At 41.6% G+C, this 21,217-nt stretch overlaps 1 protein-coding gene across 1 annotated transcript in view; it reads right to left on the reverse strand.

Moving 5' to 3' along the window:
* Window positions 1-17,071, reverse strand: part of ARHGEF38 (Rho guanine nucleotide exchange factor 38) — a 146,852-nt gene extending 129,781 nt beyond the window's left edge. The window contains exon 1 of the mRNA XM_008267533.4: window positions 16,653-17,071. Within this exon, the coding sequence (XP_008265755.2) occupies window positions 16,653-16,848 (196 nt within the window). The 5' untranslated portion in view covers window positions 16,849-17,071. The remainder of the gene's footprint in view (window positions 1-16,652) is intronic.
* Between the last annotated feature and the right edge of the window lie 4,146 nt (window positions 17,072-21,217).

Consider the following 21,217-nt stretch of genomic DNA (forward strand, 5'->3'; position numbering starts at 1 on the left):
CCCCTGGGCATCTCCCACTGGCTTCCCAGGCCATAAGCAGAGATCTGGATTGGAAGAGGAGCAGCTGGGACTCAAATTGGTGCCTATGTGGGATACTGGCATTGCAGGCGGCAGCTTTGCCTACTATGCCACAGCGCCGGCCTCCAAGAGAATAAATCTTTTAAAGTAAGCATCATAAATTGGGTTCAGAATTTCTGACCATCACTCCTTCGGTACCCCCAACAACTCAGTTCCTTTCTCTCCATATAGTGCAAACACCCCCCCATAATTAAATCTAGAACTTCATTCCAGACAGGTAGTTACCAGACCGTCAGATATGATCATGAGTGTTCTTTTGTTCTCCTCCAAGCTTTATCTTACTGCTGCCCCCAGAAGCCACCCCTTCCCCACAAAAAAAAAAAAAAAAAAAAAACAGCTTAACGTTGCATTGAACCCACTGACATAACTTCTATGCATTAAATTCTTTTATCAGTTTCAAAGGAAATGTGACCCTATCCAGATGAATGGAGCAAGCAGGTCTTCTGCGAACTAGGTAGAAAATAATTGCATGTCAGGCAGGTTTTGGAGAGCAGCCAGTGAGGGATGCAGTCCAAGTGTGGAGGAGCAGGCCCTCCGCTGCTCAAATTTGAAAGCTCAAACGTTGGGGCAGGGAAATACTTGTATTTTATCCTCTTTGGAAAGGCATGTGATTTATTTCCTCTGACTGCTAATTGCTGCAGAAACTAGGGAAGTAGATTTCAAACAGGAATTCAACAAAGCTTCCCTGGCTTGAAAAATTCCCCACTAGCACTGGTTTGAATTTATAGGCATCCACAGTGGTCAGCATGGCACAGCCGGAACAATTAGCTAAATTAATGGCTGCTTTCTGCAACTATTCTGCAGCAGAGGAAGAATAGTGAAAGAGGGCAGATTCTAAGCCCTGAAAGGAAGGGAACTTAATTTGGTGAAGTCCTCACTGTATTCAGTTTTTGTGTTGTAATTTTTCTGTATTTGAGAATGCAAGGCCGGCGCCGCAGCTCACTAGGCTAATCCTCCGCCTGTGGCGCCAGCACACCGGGTTCTAGTCCCAGTCGGGGTGCTGGATTCTGTCCCGGTTGCCCCTCTTCCAGGCCAGCTCTCTGCTGTGGCCTGGGAAGGCAGTGGAGGATGGCCCAAGTGCTTGGGCCCTGCACCCCATGGGAGACCAGGAGAAGCACCTGGCTCCTGCCATCGGATCAGCGCAGTGCGCCCGCCACAGCACACCAGCCGTGGCGGCCATTGGAGGGTGAACCAATGGCAAAGGAAGACCTTTCTGTCTGTCTGTCTCTCTCACTGTCCACTCTGCCTGTCAAAAAATAGAAAAAAAATTAAAAAATGCAAAATTTTGGCTGAATGAGAAACACTGGTTTTATCCGTCTGTTCATCCATTCAGTTATTTATTGAGTTCTCCTTGTGTCAGGCATTGTTTTAGATCAATGATTCTTAACTTGAGTATTTTACCTCTCCTCCCTTGAGGGATATTTGGCACAGTCCCAAGGGACTTTTGGTTCTCACAGCAGATTGGAGTGTGTGAGAGAGGTTAGCATGGGCAGAGGCCAGGGACTCTGCTAATATCCTACAATGCACAGGACAACCACTTGGAACAAAGAATTAGGTAACCTGTAACCTGAGGAATACCAATGTTGAGGAATCTGGTTCTAGATGCTAGCCATTCAGCCAAGGAAAAAACAAGCACAGCTTTTATGAAACAATTTTAGTGACAAAAGGCAAACAATCAGCTGATTAATAAAGAAATATGTAACATACCGGATGGTGATAAGGCACTAAGAAGGAAATAAAGCGGGTGGTGGTGATGGTTGCTGTTCAGCAGAGAAGGTTCAGAAAAGGCCTCCCTTCTAAGGTGAGAGGCGGGTGGTGCTACGGACGAAGGCTGATCCTGATGCCTTCTCAGTCTGGGGCGATCATGCGTGAATTTAGAGTCCAAAGGAATTGGACAATTTGTGGGGAAGTTGTCTGAGCCTCATTGGGTTGTTTTTTATTTTTTGCCTCTCTTCTCATCTCCAAAACCTTTGAACTGGTTTAGATACAGGGGTCCACCGCCCTCTGTGTTTTATACGTTTTAGATAAGTAAGAAACAGGATTGGTTTTCCCTCTCAATTAATTGAAATAGACTCTTTTGGACCCACTTGCTCAATTATTGCACACCACCCATAGGCGTCAAATACCACATGTGAAACAATAAATCCATGCATCTGTATTTATGTGTGCAGTAGACATAATTGTGTAGTGTATATGTATAGAGTATACACAGTGGGTATATGAGTGGGCACTTATTATACATGATTTAATCTTAGGGTGGGAAAGCTCATCAAAGTTTGAACATAAACATGTAATCATTGAGAATATTTTGGCAGTGGGCATTTGGTACAGCAGTTAAGTCACCACTTAGGATTCTACATCCGATCTCAGACTGTGGTGTTCAAGTCCTGCCTCCACTTCCAATTCCAGTGTCCTGCTAGTGCATGTCCTGGGAGGCAGCAGATGAGAGCTCAAGTACTGATCCCTGCCACCCCTGTGGGAGACCCAGGCTGACTTCTGGGCTCCTGGGTTTGGCGTGGTCCAGCCACGGCAGCTGTGGGCATTTGTAGAACAAACCAGCAAATGGGAGATCTCTCCGTCTATCTCTCCGTCTCTCTGCCTTTCAAATAAAATGATAATTAAAAAAAAAAAAAAAACCTTGAAAGAAAGGTCAATTTACGATTTGGATGCTTTGGAATGATTTTTTATAAGTAGTTATTTATTTGAAAGGTAGAGTTGAAGGAGAGAGAATGAGAGTGAGAGTGAGAGAGAGAGAGAGAGAGAGAGAATATCTTCCATCTGCTGGTTTACTTTCCAAATGGTCACAATGGTCACAGCTTGGTCAGACCAAAAGTAGGAGCCTGGAACTCTATCCAGGTCTCCCACATGGGTGGCAGGTCCCAAGTACTTGGGCCATCTTCTGCTGCTTTCCCAGGCATATTAACAGGCAGCTGGATTGGAAGTGGTGCATCCTGGACTCAAACTGGAGCTCATATGGGATGCTGGCATCACAGGTGTCAGCTTAACCCACTGTGCCATAACACTGGCCCCTGAATTTTTTTTTTTTATATTCTTATAAGAACATATAACCAAAAAGATACAGGATTTGAGCTTTTCTTTTTTTTTTTTTAGGATTTGAGCTTTTCTAATGTTTATACTGATCCAAAATATGGATTATTTATTTAAAAAATTTTAGCTACAGTTACATGTTGATTATATGTATATACATCATATATGTATATGTATATCATATATATATCATATATGTATATTTTCATATATGTGTATGAAAAATCATATCATATAAATAAAAATTTTTCTTGTAACTGCAACATAACTAAGCTTCAGTTTTCTCTGAGAAATATTGCCTTTGTTTTCCAAGGATGTCTTCATAAGGGGAACCTAATTTTACATCTTTTATGTAGAAATGCTCAGAATAAAGAAACAAAAGCATGATAGAAGACTATAATTGTAGTACTTTTTAAGTATTCCATTTAGATTTGAATACTTTAAAAAACAGTAGCACCATTGTAATATAATGACAATCCAAAATGCGTGACTGGTGTGGCATTAAAAAGCAATCCAAACTGGGACAGGGTATGTTTTCAAATATGTCATTTATGTTTTTACAGGTATAGATTTGATTAACAAAGAAAATGAGAAAATCACTCTACTTAGAATCTTTGACCCTGAATTAAAATAATTTCTTTATCCAACAATTTGTTTATAAAATTGTGTTATTATGTTCTGGGAGATAACTTGTCACTCTTCCAGTAAATGGTAGATATGAATTTTGTATGTCTCCTTGTCAATGATGGCAGAGTTTTAAAGGATAATCAAGCAAAACATGGAGAAGAGAAATATGAGACATGATAAAAATTGACAAATAATTCCTTCAGTTGAGTTAGAGCCATACCCAGGCACTCCCACCCTGAAACCAGGGAGAAAGTGATGAAGACGTGGCTGATTTGGAACTGGCCCTGGGGAAGGGCCCTCTGTACCCACCAGGATTTTCATTGCACTGTTGCTGCATCACTCATTGATTGCCTACTCATTCATTCATTTACTCATGAACAAAACAGACATAATTATTGATTACATGTCAACTTTCTCCTAGACGCTGAAGTTACAAACATTCTTGTCTTCAAGAAGTTCAACCAAGTGAAGAGACATTGGCAGGTATATACCAGGTATGTGAAATGTGTTGAAGGTGTGAGATACAAATATGCTTTGAGTGTGATGACTCAGAAGGATAAACTTGGAAAGGTGAGTAGGAATTTATGAAATAACAAAGTTTGGACAACCGCTCTGAGCTGAGGAACACCTATCAGGGCAGGTTAGTCCAAGGGAAAACTGTCCCTCAGGTCAGAGATAAGAGAATGCAAGCATAGACTGTGAAAGGCTTAATGTTCTATATCAATGTTGTAACCTAGGGGTTTCTAAATATTGTATTTTTTTAATTGTTTCAGATATCTGAGGGTACTTCAAGCAGTTCATGGAATATGAGATGAAAAGATAATCTTAGTGTAAAAACATTTTAAAATCTATAATTTTTTATACTATACATTTTCCGTGAACTTTTTATAGATAGCTCATATGTCAGAATTTTTTGTGACAAAATAAACTTGTCTTTTAATTCCATTTTCCATGAGCTTTTCAAAAAATTCCTTTATATATAACATAAAATGTACCATGTTAACTATTTTTAAATGCACATTTCAGTCCATCTCTAAACTTTTAAACCTTCCCAGAGAAGCTCTGTATCCATTAAACAGTAACTCCCCATCGACTTTCCCTCGCTCCTCACAACTACTGTTCTACCTCTGTCTCTATGAACTGACTACTCCAGGTACTGCATAAAAGTGGAACCATGAAGTGTTTATCCTTTTGCATCTGTCTTATTTTACTTAGCATAATGTCTTTGGTGTTTAACCTTATTGTAGTAGTATTTTAGTGGTATTAGTAGTATTTAGTACATTAGTAGTATTGTAGTAGTATTTTTTAAAACATTCCTATTTATTCCTAAAAGGGAACTGGGCAGCCCATCACAGCATTCACCACACATTATGTAGTGATTATTATATTAGAGACACAAATAAAGAATATAGGATCTATAACACAAAAGAGTTTATTTTTACCTCTAAAATGCCAAAAGGAGAAATGTTGAAATCTGAATCTTAAAATCCAATTACTATTTTTAGGGACAGAGGGCACTCCAAAGGGATTAAACATGTGCTAGCTTATGGAACAAGGTAACACAGATCATAAAACTGGCTTCCCAGTTTGGAGAGTCATAAACGACAAATGTCATGCGAACACCCACTGAACACCTGTGCTCGGGGCATTTTGTATGTTCTTTTATTTATTCGAACGTCAGAGTGACAGAGAGAGAGAGAGAGAGAGACAGAGAAAGAGAGAGAGAGATCTTCCATCTGTTGGTTGATTCCCCAAATGGTACAACAGCCATGGCTGGGCCCGCTGAAACCAGGATCCTGGAATTCCATCCAAGACTACTATGTGGGTGGCATGGGCCAAAATACCTGGGCCATGTTCCACTGATTTCCCAGGCATGTTAGCAGAGCGCTGGATGAGAAGCAGAGCAGCCAGGACTGCAGCTGGCACTCCAACATGGGATGCCAGCGTCAGAGATGGTGGCTTAACTTGTTATGCCACAATGTCAGCCCCTCACCCCAAACCCTTAATTGTGTGTCAGTTAAACTGTTTTGAACATGCACCTTCCCAGTATAGGTATAGTACTAATGTATCATATATATATAAAACACACACAAAAATAAATATTTCCAAATGGTAAGAATAAAAAATAAGCCTATTTTTTCTTCCCACAATGGATGGTCTTGAAAAAGTTTTGCAGTATATATACTTCTCTTTGAATATCACTGCTAAGGAAAATGGGAAGGCATTGAGGAGTGTGTAAGAGCAATGTAGTAGAATACTCTGACCCTATTTTTCAATAAACAACAACAAAAACTCCTCATGCATCTGTGTGCTCTACAGTTAGTGATGGCAAGCAGTTTTCAAGAGCCAGATAATTCAAATAATCAGGTTTTTTTTTGCTTTAGTTTGGAGTATTCTAGTGATTTTATGAAGTACTGACCTCACTTGGTACAACTGCATCTTTCTAATTTCCATGCACATAAAATGTTTTGTTAAGAAGATGGAATAACGCAGCTGCTGAAAAACACTTGTTGGTCACTGTTTTATTTGAGACTATAGATGAATGTAATGATAGTACTTAAGGACTTCTTGAAGTTTGGGGGAATTGTTCAAAAGTTAATCATAATCAGTCTATTCCTTAAGAACATACCACAAAACAGGTATTAAAAAACTAATGATAGAAGAGTAAAGACTACATGATATTTGAAAAAAAAAAAAAAACAACAAAACTTGGAGCTAAGTAGACTTCAGTAAAATTCTGACTTCAATATTTGCTTGCTGTATGATTACTAGGCAAGTGCATGACCTCTCTTAACCTTACTGTTATCATCTGTAAATATCTGACAATAATCTTTGCAAGGTTGTTAATGTCGCTCCCCCTCTTCGTGGAGGAACGACACAGGACCCTGCGCTGTTCTTTTGTCTGCTCGGCCCTCCCCGGGTTTGCTGCTGGTTCTTCCCGGGTTGGCTACTATCCCTTCCACCTCCGTGGAAGGGCAGTTCCCCCTGGCCACATTCCCCACTTCCGCAGGGGAGCGGCACACCGCCGGCCGGCTCTCTCGGGGGCTGCACAGGTGTTCCCCTTAGATGTTCCCCATAGATGTTCCTGGTGCATGCCGTCTCTCTCCTCCTTTATAGTCCTCCTCCGCCAATCCTAACTCGGCTGCCCACACGCCGAGTACGCTGCTCTCCAATCAGGAGCAAGTCCTACAGTTTATTGGTTGAACTGGAGGCAGCTGGGTAGAAGCTGTTTTCTCCTCCCCCAGCGCCATACTGTAGGAGAGCAGATGCATAGAATAAGTCTTAATTCCAGTAACTCAGTCCAGTCCGGATTGCTCCCCACAGTTAAGAACATATGAAATGCCCCGAGCACAGGTGTTCAGTGGGTGTTCGCATGACATTTTTCGTTTATGACTCTCCAAACTGGGAAGCCAGTTTTATGATCTGTGTTACCTTGTTCCATAAACTAGCACATGTTTAATCCCTTTGGAGTGCCCTCTGTCCCTAAAAATAGTAATTGGATTTTAAGATTCAGATTTCAACATTTCTCCTTTTGGCATTTTAGAGGTAAAAATAAACTCTTTTGTGTTACAGATCCTATATTCTTTATTTGTGTTTCTAATATAGTAATCACTACATAATGTGTGGTGAATGCTGTGATGGGCTGCCCAGTTCCCTTTTAGGAATAAAGAATGGATTATTCCAGCTGCTGACATGACTACCAGCAGATAAGCCTTCCCTCGAAACTACCTCAGATGTAGCACCTTGCGGGTCATGCTCCTTCCCAAGGTGGCCCCCATCTGACAACCTAAAGGATGATATAAGGGCCCAGGTCCTTTATACCACTGGAGATTTCTGAAGTTTCACCCGTTTCAGAACCCAAAGTGGTCTAGGGCTTCCATTGAGAACATATCACAACTCAGCCTCTCATTCTGCCCTGTTCTGCACCCTTCCCTTCTCTTTCCCATGTGTTGGTCACAAGAATGTTACCCTATAAAACTTCACCCTAATTTCCATCTCAGAATCTGCAACCCAGGAACCGAACCTGCAGTATACCTTGGTACTTATCCTTGTACTGTCACTATTTGTTCACTGCCTGTCTCAATCAATAGGTCAAGTTTGCTTCGGATTTATTTGTATATTCTTAGGGCCTGGTCAATACCAGCTAATGCTGATGAATAAATTCATTAAAAATGAGATCCTAGTTTGTTTAGCAAAAACAATTATATTATTTAATTAAATGAATTCTCTCCACCCCACCCCAATAAGAAAAATGTAGAGCAGTAAACCCAAAAGTTGACTACTATAAAATAGTGAGGAAATGGGCATGACAGAAATACACCAATCATAATTATCATATAGCGGTAATTACTCTTTGAATTTTTTAGTTCTTCAATAAATAATCATTAAGCTGAGCACCCTCCATATACCACACATTGCTTAAGTGCTAAAACAAGACTATTCTCTACCCCAAGAAAAAATATATTCAAATGGAAGATAGAGTCAAAAATAGAACAGCAGAATTTCAGAGAACAATCAGTGAGCTGAAGACTCCTGAAAGGGATCAGAACATCCATTCCCAAGAAAGCACCTTAGTGTCTGGGTTGTTCTGCACCAAAGCACCTAATAAATAGCAGACTTCACAGCTGACTTCTGTCCTTCATCAATTTCCCATTAGAAAGTTGCCTTCCATGTAGCAGGGAGAGAGCATTCTAGCCACCAGTAAGGAGGAATTGACACTGAGATGAGTCTATACAAACAAATCTTACTAAAAAAACTCTTATCTTCCATTCATTTTCTTATATATTTCCTAGCCATTTTTCTACCATTTACTGCCCATAGCCGACACCTCTTTTTCCTTTGTTTTGTCATATCCCCATATTTCAGTGCTCTTTGTTAAAATGGTATATACAAATCCAGGTCTAAATGCTTTTTTGAAATTTTCATCTTTCTATGAAGGCGTCTACCTATATCACGTAAAAATATTAACATCAAATAACATGTATATACTTTTTCTCCTGCCAATATGTCTTTTGTCAGTACAATTCATGGGCCTCACTTAAAGAATTAAGAAGGTAAAGAAAAAGTGTTGCCTCTTTTGTATATTACTTCAGGTCTGAGGGTCTGAGAGGGACTCCGCAGAAGGTAAACAGAAACTTCAGTGATGTGACTCTCCACTTCCAGAGATTTAGGGGAAGAAATTTTTAGGCAGATAAAATAGCTACATTAAAGGGCAGAAAGCAGGTACAAAAAATTTGTCTCTAAGTTGCTGGTGGCTAAATATAGTAAATTGCTTGTTTTTATGTGGGAGGAGGACAGGTACTTCTTAAGAGAAGTCAGTTTTTTTCCTTGGATGGCCTCTGAGCAGCACTGAGAGAGATAACAATGTCTTCATCAGCCATTTCCCAACAAATACAGAAAGAGAAATCTGTGATGGCTTTTTGTAGTGACATTGAAGACCTACCATTAAGAAGCATTCAGAAAAGACAATTTCTGTGAGGCACTACAGTGACTTAGAGTTGATGACATGAACTTTAAATTTTCTTTTTCAAGTAAGATCTGGATGCCTGACAGTCCAAGATTGCATTTTCTCTCAAGGGCCTTGGTGCAGGTATCCTAAAGTATTCATCTATTCTCTGATTCATTAATCAAGAAAGAAATTGTTCACAGCAACCTTGGATAAAGGCTTTTAATCATAACACTCTATTTTCCTGCTGCATTTAAGATAACAACTCACAATTTACGCTGGCTTCATGGAGTTCTATTGAAATATCACCTACACAGATAAAGAACTACTTGTTTCCAGTATATAAGTCCATCTTTTCACTTGCAAAAGTATTACACGCTTCCCCATTGCTACGGAATAGGACTTTCAGTTTTTCAGATTTGTTAGGTTTTATTGAGATGCAAATAAATGACAACAGGCATAAAATTAAAGAAGAATGTCAAGATGTTCAACCAAGTGGGAAATGGAGATCATTAAGCCATTACCATAGGGCAGTTTTGATTAACCTAACTTTGTAATTCTGTTCCCTGATAATTAAACAACAAAAAGATATTCATTAAACAGCCACATTCTGGCATCGACAGGGCACACTAATTCAAAAGAAAAAAAATGCACATTCCAAAGTGAAAGATAGAGGGTCAAGCTTTATCACAGTAGCCGAGGAATGTCATCACCTTACAAAACATGTGCTGCCACCATCAAATCACTTTGACTTCTTATTACTGATAAACCGTATGTACATAGAAAACATCTACTGAGTCAATTAATTAGATCCATTCTATTTTACAGATATTTAAAGCACCTGAGCACAAATTCAAGCTATTTTCTTTTTTGTTTCCAATTTTGAAAGGAGCGGGAGAGAGAGAGAGAGAGAGAGAGAGAGAGAGAGAGAGAGAAATAGATGACAGATGATAGCTAGTTAGATAGAAGGAAAGAAACATCTTTCATTTGCAGATTCATTCTGTAAATGTTCCTAACAGCTGGGGCTGGGCCAGGCTGAAGCTACAAACCCAGAACTCATGCTGGGTCTGCCATGTGAGTGACAGTGACCCAGGTAGTTGAGCCATTATCTGCTGCCTCCCAGGGTGTGCATTAGCGAGACGAGAGGCTGGAATTGGAAGCACAGGAACCCAGGCACTCCAATCAAGGATGCAGCTGTCCTGAGCAGTGCCAAATGCCCACTCTTGCCTATTTTTCTCAGTTATAGAGTTAGAGCTGAAAAGATGTTGGATTTAAATGACAATATGTGTGAAAATAGTTCCTAGCAGGTAACAGATAACAAACTCTCCTGTTAATCTTCTTCCCTTTCCTCTTACTTTCCATGACCTAGTGGAGGAGAAGAGCTATTTCCTAAACACAGATTATAGCTAAAGTCACTTAGAGCCACGTCCCTCTTGGAGCAAGGGTGAAAATGGAGGCTGACATGCCCTGTCTACATATTTAAAATGGGCAAAGTGTTGAATAAAATATGGCCTTCTATCTTGACAAATACACATTTATAGCAATCTGGAAGGTGAAGTATTGGTTTATATTTCTCAGCTCCCTGGAAATTTTATTCCAAAATTTGGCAGGGGGCTATAATGGGACATACTCATTATATGTCCTGTGGCCTTCAACTTTTCTCTTCCCTCTACCAGTCTTCCCACCGAGAAGAGGCCTTGTATCCACGGTATGAACACTCTAGCATGATTATGCTCCAAAAACCCCATGGTCAGTTGTCCATCAGGCCTGAGGGTGGACACACGGGCAAACACAGCTGCCCTCAAAACGGAGCACAGGGAACAACCCAAGCGATCTTTGGAGCCAGGTGGGGGCCTGTTGGAAAGAAAATTCTCTGATCCCAGTTACAGGCTAGAAGTGAGGGAAGGAGTTCCAACTTGGCCACAATCTTGGCCCCAAGGAATCCACACCTATTTGCTGAGGAGGGGTTGGCAGAAGGGCACCCTGAAAAGCAATCTAAAACTGAGTTTTGCCTGGTTGTACGGGTGATTTTGCTTACAAGTTTAGCACTTCTGGCAATAAGTCCTCTTTCCTTAGGAAATCAATGCCCACTAAAGTACTGAAGATCATGTGACTATGACATAGAAACAAAAGTCATTCTATCAGTTGAGGGTTTTTCTTCTTTCTTATTCTGTAACAGAAATGAGATGAATGTGGCTTGAGCTTTTCTCTCGCCATTTTTCCCAGCTCTGTTACTCTTTTAAGGTATGTTTTTGTGTGTGGTTGGTACATACCTGGTCTCCCTTTTCCTCTTTCTTTCCTTTCTTTCATTCCACCCTACTTCTTGATCTTTCATTCTATGTTTTTAAAAACCCATAATTTTTGTGGACAAAGGAAAAAGTGCATCTAGCAGTTGTATTTGCTACTTTTAAGAAAGTTCTGCCTAAAATTACATCAGTCAAACACAGAAAGAACAAATTTTTCCTATCACAGTACAATGGTAGAAGGAGAATAGCTCAAACTTTCTTGGTCTCTATGATTCACATTTTATTTAACAGAAACTGTCCTTCTAAAGACTGCAAGATGCATTTACTGGGAAAGAAGAAGAGCGAATAAGCTTCACTTGGGTTTCTATGAAGGCACTAAGACAGAAACCGCTTAGTTTTTAAAGTGCCTTGGCTTTTCTAAAAGTTTGCCCTTCAAACTCTAACACACACCTGTATGTATCCGTATCACATTACTGTCAGCTTCTTCCTGTTTCACTAACGAGTGAGTAGAGACAGGGAAAGGGGAAGGAGCTATTTGATAGAATAGAACAGGCAAGAATAAAAAGGTTTGTAGCATTGGGATAGAAACATGCACAGGCTGCTGGGCTATTAATTTTAGGCCATCTTACTGTTTGCCTTGGACAAAAGTCACCAGACTTATTTAAAGATGGTCTATAGTCTTTATAAACACCATTAATTGAATTGTCTCATGATTTAACCAAGTCCAACATTATTTGAACATTTTGTCCCCTTACTACATGTTACTTTGTACAAAGTTCATGCAGTAGAGTGGTTCATCATAATTATCATAAGAAGAAAATGTCAGGATTTCTTAAATATAACCAATCAATCCTTGCTTAATGAGGATGAAATGATATCCTTAAAAAAGAAAAAAAAAAGGTACCACATACCTACTGTAAATTGGAGATTGGATTTCTTGCTTGGGTTGCCAGCAACAGTAATGGCATTTTACCCATTCACTCCCAGTCTTTGGGAGCTTAACAAACAAAAATTTGCTTGGTCAAGAAATAAACCAGGGGCTTCACGTGGCCATAGAATCTAAAGTAAATGTCTTGGTCAGTGAGAACTGCCATAACAAATATACCACAGACTAGAGAGCTTAAACAACAAACATTTATTTTTGTCCTGCAGATGGGAAAATCCAGGGTCAAGGTTCTGGCAGATCCAGTTCCTAGTGCCTGCTTCCTGGTTTTCAGGTGGCCACCTTCCCGTAGCCTCTCAGAGCATACAGCAGAGAGAGAAGAAAGCTCTGTTGTTTTCTCTTACGAGAGCATTCATCTCATTCGTGAACACTCAGTTCTTACACAGTAATTACCTTCCAAATACCATCACACTGGGGATTAGGCTTCCACATATGAAACATTCAGTTTCCATACTGACAGGAAATCTCTAGTCAGTACTATCAATGGCATATGGTTTTCAGAAGAGACTGTTACATGTTAACCAGTAAACATTTTACTAAAAGTTCAGTCATTGAAGAAATATATGCCCCAAGCACCTACACACACACACACACACACACACACACACAACCCTCAGCACTTCAGAAGATTTTAGAAAATACAACTAAATAACTTTTTGATGCAAAAAGAAATTTTTGAAATCCCTTATCCACTTTTTGAAGCACCCTGATACAAAGTGTACTTGAGTTTTTACAACTCAGCCACTAAGTTTAGATCCTCTCCATGGCTCTCAGTAGAAGGACAATGAGGAGCTGAGCTGACCTGGAAGCTGGGAAGATGTAACTCTGGGTGCTAGAAATGGATTGGTCAATTTGGGCTTCTACAACATGTATTTTGCTATAAATGGCAGAGGAGGAATTAACTGAGGTATGGTTGTTATGTGGTATAAAAGATAGGATAGGGAATGAGGTAGACTTCCACTAAGAGTTATTTGTTATATAGGCAATTTTGTGCACTTTAGGTCTAATATGTGTATTTTTTAAACTCAAGAATACCTTTATTAGTGGAGACATATGTTCTCACATATGAAGATGCGTATATCCAAGGGCCCTTATGTCATACAACGGTGACCTGCCTCACATCAGTTCCTCGCTGGGCCAGATCGTTCATGCCATTCACTCTATGTAACAGTTACTGAGTGCTTACTGTGTGCTGGGCACCAGTCTAAGTGCAGAGGGGGAAATAATAGTCAACAATAAGCAATCAACAAGGAAGCAACATAATTTCAGATGGAGATTAAGTACAATGAGGAGGTAAAATACCCTTCTCTTCCCATTCTGTAGCTTCTCTCCCTCCCCATCTTATCACCTCTCAAAGATCAAACTTCCTCCATCCAATCCTAAATAGACCATTTCTTCCTCTGATGGAAATCTTGGCCCCACTTCTACTTGTATCATGCCACTTTATTGCAGTTACTTATTTACCTGTCTTTCCTCACCAGACTAAGCGCTTTGGAGTAAAGGTCAAGCATGTTTTCTTAATGATTTAGTAGTTGTAATTCCTGGCATATAGTCTCTTTTTGCCCACCATTTTAACTCCCAAGACAGAGCACACAGAGCATATTCAATAAATGCCAATTAACTAAACGAATCTGTTGAAGAAGTAAAGGAACCTAACAGGTTAGCATGGGACTACTATTGTACATCTTGAAGCTTAGTGAGAATAATTATGTTGATCTTCTATGAACATTTTAGAATATCCTCATTAAAGTCATGTTCTGTAGTTCTCATCTAGTTGTTCTCACCCAGTGTGCCATCTTTAAAACTTATTATTGCCATTTAAGATTCACACTACTTAAGTGATGTCAGAAATTGAATTGAACAGGTAGGCTGTGTGTATCAGTTTAGAGGCAAGCTCCAGGACATTGAAGAAAAGATCTTATATTTTCCAGAATCTGGAGAATTTCCTTCCGGAAAGACTTAGAGCAATGAGTTGTTTTACTCAAATAACAACACAGTACTGAGGGCCAACCAACAACATAATTGGAGGACTGTGGAAGTTCCTGAAAACACTGGTATTCTAAAGCAGGAAAAATCCTTGCAAGAACTTGGGGCCATCTGTCCAAGGGCTCTAACCAGCACAAGTTTTTGTTCAATGCCTCCTGGGGGCTACTCAGCCTAAGGTGGCAGAGGAAAAGTTTGACATTGCAAGGTGATTTAGAACTCCTCTGCATGATAATGGGTATTGTACAGGCCAAGGAGCAACCCCACAGAACTGGTTGCTTTAAACATTAATGAGAAGAATGCCTTCTATTGTTGCCAAAAGCAGTTATAGTAGAATCATGCTAAATGCTGTATTAGGCTTTAGATATCCTACTTGAACTTTTTTAAGAGTCACATCTAAAAAAATGCTACTTCTCAGGAGGCTGGTCTATATTTACAGTTCTAGTGTGCTGTTCTACATTCCCTGGAGATTTTTCTCAAGCACACATAGTTCTAGGAACAAGAATTAACTCCTGATTTGTTCTGTCTACCTTCAAAGATTGAATCTACCAGGTATAGGAAAGCCCAGATCAAATGGAGTGTTACAACAAGTCCAAGGTCTTCCTCAAAGTAACCAAAACACATCTATTATATTTTGTGTCCGTAGACTTATATTTTTAGATATGTTTAGGAAGTACTAAATATTAGTGGGTAGCAAAGATTATTTTCCATTTTTATTTTGCTAATAGAAAACCAGAACCAGAAAGATACTGAATTAGAAAAATTAGAAGAAGCCTACTATTAGATAAAGCAATGGACTTCTGAATTTCCATAAGTGGTCTCCTTATTCAAGGAGGTTAGTAAGATTAATAAGGTATATAAATGTGAATTAATAGAGGGAAAATCCTGTTCTATCATTATGGTACCGATTAGTTCTAAAATTAAAAATAACTATTCTTCATGGAGCACATTCCATGTGTCAGCCAATATACTGAATGTTTCATGTAATTATATACTGTCATTCTCCCAACAGCACTATGTGGTAGATATCATTAGTCTTCCATAGACTGAGCTGATCCTTAAGGAGGCAGGCTTAGAAACCAAACATGTATGACTCTAAAATTTGAATTCTTTTCAATGTATCACATTGCCTTGAGAAAAATTAAGTTCAAAGATCAAACAACATCCCGCCTTCATTAAATAAAAAATCTTTTAGGATAAAGCTGACTCTGTACTTTCATGCTTAACTACTAGAATTTTTTTTTTAAAAAACATTAACTCATAGTAATAATTTTTAAAGATTTAACTTAAATGCATTTCAATTAATTAATTTGCATAACCAAATCTAAGCTCATTTTTGAGGAAGGAGATCTGCTAAGTGCACAAATGTCCTGTTGGTCTTTCTAATCTCCTCCTGGTTTTCAAGTCCAGAATGACAGCTCACGGGAGAGTGCTGAGAGCTCAGACTGGGAGTTTGTGGTAAAAGCAGGAAAGGCAGGTTCTGGTGGGATCAGAGCAGGTACTGCAGGGGAGACTCAAAGTGCTCACAGTGTCAACATGAAAATGAAGTTTTACTAGAGAGAAAGGGAGGGAAAAACAGGGAGGATGGCAAGGGGCAGTAATTCAAGGCCTGTAGCAGAGGATGTGTTCTAATAACTGTGCCCAATGATCTTGCAACCATTACGATATAAACTAAGGTTATTTCCTCCAAAGTCATTCCACACAGCATGCCTAACATCTCTTACTGTACTGGGGCATTATTCAATTCACTCTGAGGCAATGCTCACCTAAGTGATTTTCAGCACATCCTGCTATACCATCCTGCTGACTACAGCGTGCCTCGTTTTTCACAGACATGATTGTACCTTCATGTCCCTGTTTAAGATAACCACAAGCGCAGTTCAATTCAATTACCTGGATAGATCACACCGTGGGACATCTCACACCCATCTATGGACGAACTGTCTTTTGCAGGTTTCTAAATAATTTGCTTTCTCCTGCTTCCTACTTCTTGAGTCGGGAGGGGGAGGGAGGAAAAGAGCAGGGAGGGGAAAACTGATTTCCTTCCTCAGAAAATAAGGCGATATTAAGAATAATTCAGAATGGACTCTAACTACATAAACTACAACATAGCACTTTCCCCCTGTAATGTAGGAGTCACGCTCACTTTCTTATTTTGAGGTAAGGAGAAATAGCATTGGGTTTTTCTCCTCTGCCTTAAGTGTTTTCCTTGCAAATGCAAGAGTAGGAGAGACAGAGCTGGGAGTGCAGTAACTGGGACGATTGGTTTCTTTGTGGTTACCTTGTAATTTCTGGTTGTATTCGGTCCTGTCAGACTGGCTCCTCCTCAAGGTACCAGAGTGGTCCCCAGAAACACTGCTCTCAACCACAGTGTCAGTCTTCCTTCTCTCCAGCATGTACAGCCTGGGTCTCAGCAAGGTCAGATTCTTTTTCTTGGTGCCCATGTTCTCTTTCCCAGTGGCTTCTTTGGGCTCCATCTGAGGCAAGGACAAGCTCCCGAGGCTTGCAGGCAACGGCTGGTTGCTAAGGTGCCTCGGGGTAGGGGTGAAAGCCACTGGAAGAAGGCGTTTAACCACCCCCTTCTAACTAAACAGCTTCACTCTGGGGTTACCTGGCCCTGACTGCCACCTGGAGTCCCAGAGCCCCACCCCTATGAGGTCATTCTTTTTTAGAATCCGAAGGGGGAAGCTGCCACCTGCTACCTGAGAGACCTGCAGCACAGAGCTAGGCAAAGCAGGGACTGCGCCGTCACGTGCTACTGAAGCAAACAAAAATCCCATTGTGTGGGGCATGGGCTGGGGGTGGGGGAAGAGGAAAATGAACGAGGAAGAGAAGTGCACGTTAGAGTGACCTGCAGCTTGTGGGCGTAGTGTGTGCCCAAGGGTGTGTTACAGGTGTACCCGGGCCACTGCCTTGTGCCCTGCTGCCTAGAGGCAGACGGCACCCCTGTGGCTTTTGGCTAGGGTCACTCACCTGCAACCCACGGAGCCACTGTGCAGCTATGGGAATTTGCATCACAGCGGTGGGGACGGGATCCTTTTTCATCTGTGCTGTGTACACTCAAAGGAATGCTCCTGCCTTCCAACATCAAACATTCAGTGACTATTTACTGAAAACAAAATTGCCAAGCCCTGCTCAGCAGTCCTGAGAAAATAAAGATTCATGTACCAGATGTGGAGGGGAAGGCCACAGAGGCCAAGCCTTTCCACTTCTCACTCGCCACATGCTGCCCTGGCCATCGCGTCCCATGTCCTGGTGCTTAGCAAGATAAGCACTGTGTCAGCTCGCCTTGGGAAAGTCAGAGGAGGAAAAATGTTTGAAATGGAGGCGGCACACAGAAGGGGAAGGAGGAAGGCAAGGACGGGGAGGAAGAAAGGCACATTGTGAGGAGAGCGTCATTCATGTTTTTGAAGTTGTTTTCCTTGTGCGCGTGGGCACCTCTCCAGGGGGAAAGCCTCAGAAGCTCTGGGAATGTGCTCAGAGCTTTGTATGCCCTTGTTAGGGAAGAACACAGAGACCCTGAGGAGAGAACAGACTCTCCTCTCTACGAAAAGGAGAGTCGCAGCCAGCCCTGTGCTGCCCACTCCGACTCTCAGTTAACTCCTGTTAGATGGGATTTATAAGTGAGGGGGAGAGAGATTAAAAACCATCTTCCTAGCTCAGGATGTGGGGGCTGAACACAATTTGCATAATCATCTTAAAAGATAGATGACAACTCTCCACCCACTACAGAGACATCTATGTATAGTTTGGCATATTGAACGGTCTTATTTAATACAATTGATAGTCTTTTTTTAGCAAGTCCTCCCAAGTACATTTAATAAATACTTTTTTTTTTTTTTTTGACAGGCAGAGTTAGACAGTGAGAGAGAGAGAGACAGAGAGAAAGGTCTTCCTTCTGTTGCTTCACCCCCAAATGGCCGCTACGGCCGGCGTGCTGTGGCGATCCGAAGCCAGGAGCCAGGTACCTCTTCTGGTCTCCCATGTGGGTGCAGGGCCCAAACACTTGGGCCATCCTCCACTGCCTTCCCAGGCCACAGCAGAGAGCTGGGCTGGAAGAGGAGCAACTGGGACTAGAACCTGGGGTACTGGCACTGCAGGCAGAGGATTAATCTAGTGAGCTGCAGCACCGGCCAATAAATACTTTTAAAGGCACATACTTTTTTTTTATTTAATAAATGTAAATTTACAAAGTGCAACTTTTGCATTGTTGTGGCTTTTTCCCCCATAACCTCCCTCCCACCTGCAGCCATCCCATCTCCCTCTCCCTCTCCCATCCCACTCTTCATCAAGATTCATTTTCAGTTATCTTTATGTACAGAAGATCAACTTAGTATATACTACGCAAAGATTTCAACAGACTGCACCCACACAACCACACTAGTACTGTTCGACTAGTAGTTTTATCGTTAGCTCTCATAGTAAAACACATTAAGGACAGAGATCCTATGTGGGGAATATGTGCACAGTGACTCCGTTGTTGATTTAACAATTGACACTCTTATTTATGACATCAATAATCACCTGAGGCTCTTGTCACGAGCTGTCAAGGCTATGGAAGCCTCTTGAGTTCACAAACTCTGAACTTATTTAGTCAAGGCCATATCACAGTGGAGGTTCCTTCCTCCCTTCAGAGAAAGGTACCTCCTTCTTTGATGGCCCGTTCTTTCTGCGGGGATCTTGTTCACTGAGATCTTTCATTTAGATTGTTTTTGCCACAGTGTCTTGGCTTTCCATGCCTGTGAGACTCTCATGGGCCTTTTAGCCAGATCCGAATGCCCCAAGGGTCGATTCTGAGGCCAGAGTGCTGTTTAGGTCATTTGCCATTCTATGAGTTTGCTGTGTGTCTCGCTTCCCCTGCAGGATCATTCTCTACCTTTTATTATTATCTATCCTTCATTATTTGCAGACACTGGTCTTATTTGTGAAATCTCTTCAACACTTAACCTATCTATTTCATCAATTAGGCACATACACTTTTTTTTTTTTTTTTTTTTGACAGGCAGAGTGGACAGTGAGAGAGAGAGACAGAGAGAAAGGTCTTCCTTTGCCGTTGGTTCACCCTCCAATGGCCGCCGCAGCCTGCGCGCTGCGGCCGGCGCACCGCGCTGATCCGATGGCAGGAGCCAGGAGCCAGGTGCTTTTCCTGGTCTGCCATGGGGTGCAGGGCCCAAGCACCTGGGCCATCCTCCACTGCACTCCCTGGCCACAGCAGAGGGCTGGCTTGGAAGAGGGACAACCGGGACAGAATCCGGCGCCCCAACCGGGACTAGAACCCAGTGTGCCGGCGCCGCTAGGCGGAGGATTAGCCTAGTGAGCCACGGCGCCGGCCTGGCACATACACTTTTAAGATATAAAAGGAGCTTTTTGATTCGTAAAAAAATCTAATTATTTTCTAATATTTACATATTCTTTTATATATAATGTGTGTTTTATATATATGTTATTCACCTGGTAACTATCAGAGATATTCTATTTAGAAAAATTACCATACTAAAATTGTGCTATTAAAAGTATAAGGAAGGCCGGTGCTGTGGCTCAATAGGCTAATCCTCCGCCTGTGGTGCCAGTATCCCGGGTTCTAGTCCCAGTCGGGGCGCCAGATTCTGTCCTGGTTGCCCCTCTTCCAGGCCAGCTCTCTGCTGTGGCCGGGGAGTGCAGTGGAGGATGGCCCAAGTGCTTGGGCCCTGCACCCCATGGGAGACCAGGAGAAGCACCTGGCTCCTGGCTTCGGATCAGCACGGTGCGCCAGCCGCAACGGCCACTGGAGGGTGAGCCAACCAGCTGTGGATGAGTGTAGCTCATAAAAGGCAGTTAGCTAAGGTCACTGGTAATGTCTGAGGGGAGTGAGTGGTGAATTTTGTCTATTCTTTGATGGTTCATCTAGATACAATTTTCCACATTCATCTAGTGTCTCAAGAGGGCAGAATCACATACAAGCAAATGTAGAATTGTGTTATGTTCAAACAACTCCCTAATATATACATCTTGTTGGATGAATTTGTTTTTAAAAATTTATTTTTTGAAAGGCAGAATTACGGACAGGCAGAGGCAGAGAGAGAGAAAGTCTTCCATCTGCTGGTTCACTCCCCAAATGGCCACAATGGCCGTGGCTGGGCTAATCCAGAGGCTTCTTCTGAGTCTCCTGCATGGGTGAGAGGCCCCAGCATTTGTTCCATCCTCCACTGCTTTCCCAGGTGCATTAGCAGGGAGCTAGATCAGAAGTGGAGCAGCTGGGACTTGAACAAGTCCAGTGCCCATATGGGATGCTGGCACTATAGGGAGATGCTTTACCCACTATACCACAGCCCCGGCCCCTCTACATAATCTTTATGAAGAAAATATCAAGTCTTTCAAACTCCCCTTTAATCAGTCCATGAATGGGCAGACACTGTTAGTTACTTAATCTCCATTACTACCCCCATCTACCCTATGTCATTGCTTGACAGCAGAACCCCTATTTCATTCAAGGCATCATTATGCTTGGCCACCCAATGACCCTTTTGCTTGCTAGTGTTCTGGTCTCCCTTTGCCACTGGGGTGGCTATTTAACCCCAGGCCTGGCAAGTGGTAGTCAGCTGGAATGAAGAGAAAGGAATTGATTCTGGGGAAGCTTTTGCTTCTCTAACAAAAGCAGCAATCACAACTGGCTTCTACCTCCCTCTTCCTCTAGGCTTAACCAGAGAAGTAATGCGTGGAGCAGTCACGACCATGCTGTGTCCATGAGAAAAGATTAAGAGATCTACAGGCTCCAATACCATAGAGCTACTAAACCTACACCAGCAGCCATCCCCCTGTAGACTTCTTGTAATGAGAGTAAAACAAACTGCCCTTCCCTAGGCCATT

Source organism: Oryctolagus cuniculus, chromosome 8 (assembly GCF_964237555.1).
Source record: "Oryctolagus cuniculus chromosome 8, mOryCun1.1, whole genome shotgun sequence".
Classification (NCBI taxonomy): Eukaryota; Metazoa; Chordata; class Mammalia; order Lagomorpha; family Leporidae; genus Oryctolagus; species Oryctolagus cuniculus.